General features: G+C 34.6%; 1 protein-coding gene across 1 annotated transcript in view; it reads left to right on the top strand.

Moving 5' to 3' along the window:
• MAP3K1 (mitogen-activated protein kinase kinase kinase 1, E3 ubiquitin protein ligase) overlaps nt 1–1800 on the top strand; it is a 22947-nt gene that overhangs the window by 15282 nt on the left and 5865 nt on the right. The window contains exon 14 of the mRNA XM_009695077.1: nt 915–1069. Within this exon, the coding sequence (XP_009693379.1) occupies nt 915–1069 (155 nt within the window). The remainder of the gene's footprint in view (nt 1–914; nt 1070–1800) is intronic.

The following is a 1800-nucleotide window of genomic DNA, read 5'->3' on the forward strand; positions in this document are numbered from 1 at the left end:
ATGTAAGTATACATATGGGAATTTAGCATATGTCTCAACTGAGGTTCACTGAATTTATAAAGCAGTGCTGTTATATTTCCAAAGTTATAGAAAACATAAAGGTACTCAACACCCTCTCCTAGGAGCTGGAGTATAAACAGTCTGCCAGTTGAGGGTGCTAATAGAATCCTTCCATGGTTATTATCAAGTTCAGAGAAGGTTTTTGGAAGAGAAACATCATGTCACGTACCAAACTTTAAAATAGCAAAGAAGGAAACGTAGAAGTAGGGAAACTAGGAAATGAGAAAAAAGTTTTTAAGGAGGAGTAGAACTGTACTGAGTCTTAATGCTGATTTACTTTGAAGGCAATTGTTCAAAACCAAGCTAGTTCCTGAAAGAAAAGGCAGAGTTGGAAGAGATCTTCTTGTCAGCACATCTTGAGAGAGATGTGAGGTACTTTAGAAGTCAGAAAAAAATTATTTGCAAATAGACAAAACCACAAGAAATAGGAACAGAGAAAGGAGTATTTTATTTGTGATCTTTTGCATGAGATAACATGTGAAACATAAAATGGGAGAAATAAGTAGAAAACATGATTTTGGTCGTGTTTACTGTAGGTGCTAACTAAAACCTTAACTAGATGTGAGATCAAGAATAGAAAGAAGGTCTCTTGCTCCTATTTGCGTCCTTAAGTCTTGCCTTTCACCTTCAGGTAGTAACATGGAGGAGGCTCTCTGTTCTTATGTACAGTAGGAATATGTGGATTACGCAATACACTGGTATTCTAGTCTCAGGTGAAACATGTATAACTTGCAGTACAAAGAACTGTAAGGGAGAGGAGAGGCATATAAGCTTGGATATTTTGTAACCCTCCAGAATGTCTGCACTTTAGATGCATGTTAGTAAATATGGAATTGATTTGAAACTTAATTTGTAGACACCAGAAACCCTGCCTGGACATACCAAAGCAAAACACCATTACAGAGAAGATGCAGAATGGCTTAAAGGTCAGCAAATTGGTCTTGGAGCTTTCTCTTCTTGTTACCAAGCTCAAGATGTAGGAACGGGGACATTAATGGCTGTAAAACAGGTAAATACTTCACTTTTTTAAAATATATTGTTCTTGTTCTTCAATATTTCTTTGGAATATTAAATATAAAAGCTCTCTGTTCTCACAGACTTCTTGTGCTCCTTGCTTCCTCTTCTCCCTGTCATGTGTTCTCATAATGCATAATAATGCATGATAAAAAGTCTTTATGTACATGACATTAACATAATATTTTCCGTTTTTTTCACTTCTCCTTAAAATGAAAAAAAAATATATATTTTTTATATATTCCCATGTTCTTTCATAGTTCAAATGGATTTTTACTTTTATCAAGGTTGTAAATCAGTGACAGAGTTAGGAATGGAGCCCAGATCTCTTGATTCCAAATTAATGCCCTATTTGCAGGGTACCTATTAAAAGTACTTTCCCTTTACTTGTCAAGTTTTTTTTTTCCTAAAACAGTTTAAGCAGAAGAAATGTAGTTTAATACTTGTTTCCTCTGATCCAACAGCTAATTTTGAGGCAAGTATTGTTAACATTTAAATTAATAGATAGATAAGTGTGACTGAGAAAATAGGCCCAAATACACACGCTTCAGTTAAGATTTTTGAAGGTTCTAGATGTAAGTAAATCTTTCACCCTTAAGGTGCCCTAGCACTGAATCAGTGATACCAACATAGAGGGAATCTTAGTCCTAACATTTTCTTTTTAATTCTAGAATGGACTTTTACCTATGAAATTGAGCAATTTTTAAACATTTAATCGGGGAAAGA

This window comes from Cariama cristata, unplaced genomic scaffold (assembly GCF_000690535.1).
Source record: "Cariama cristata isolate BGI_N322 unplaced genomic scaffold, ASM69053v1 scaffold36260, whole genome shotgun sequence".
Taxonomy (NCBI): Eukaryota; Metazoa; Chordata; class Aves; order Cariamiformes; family Cariamidae; genus Cariama; species Cariama cristata.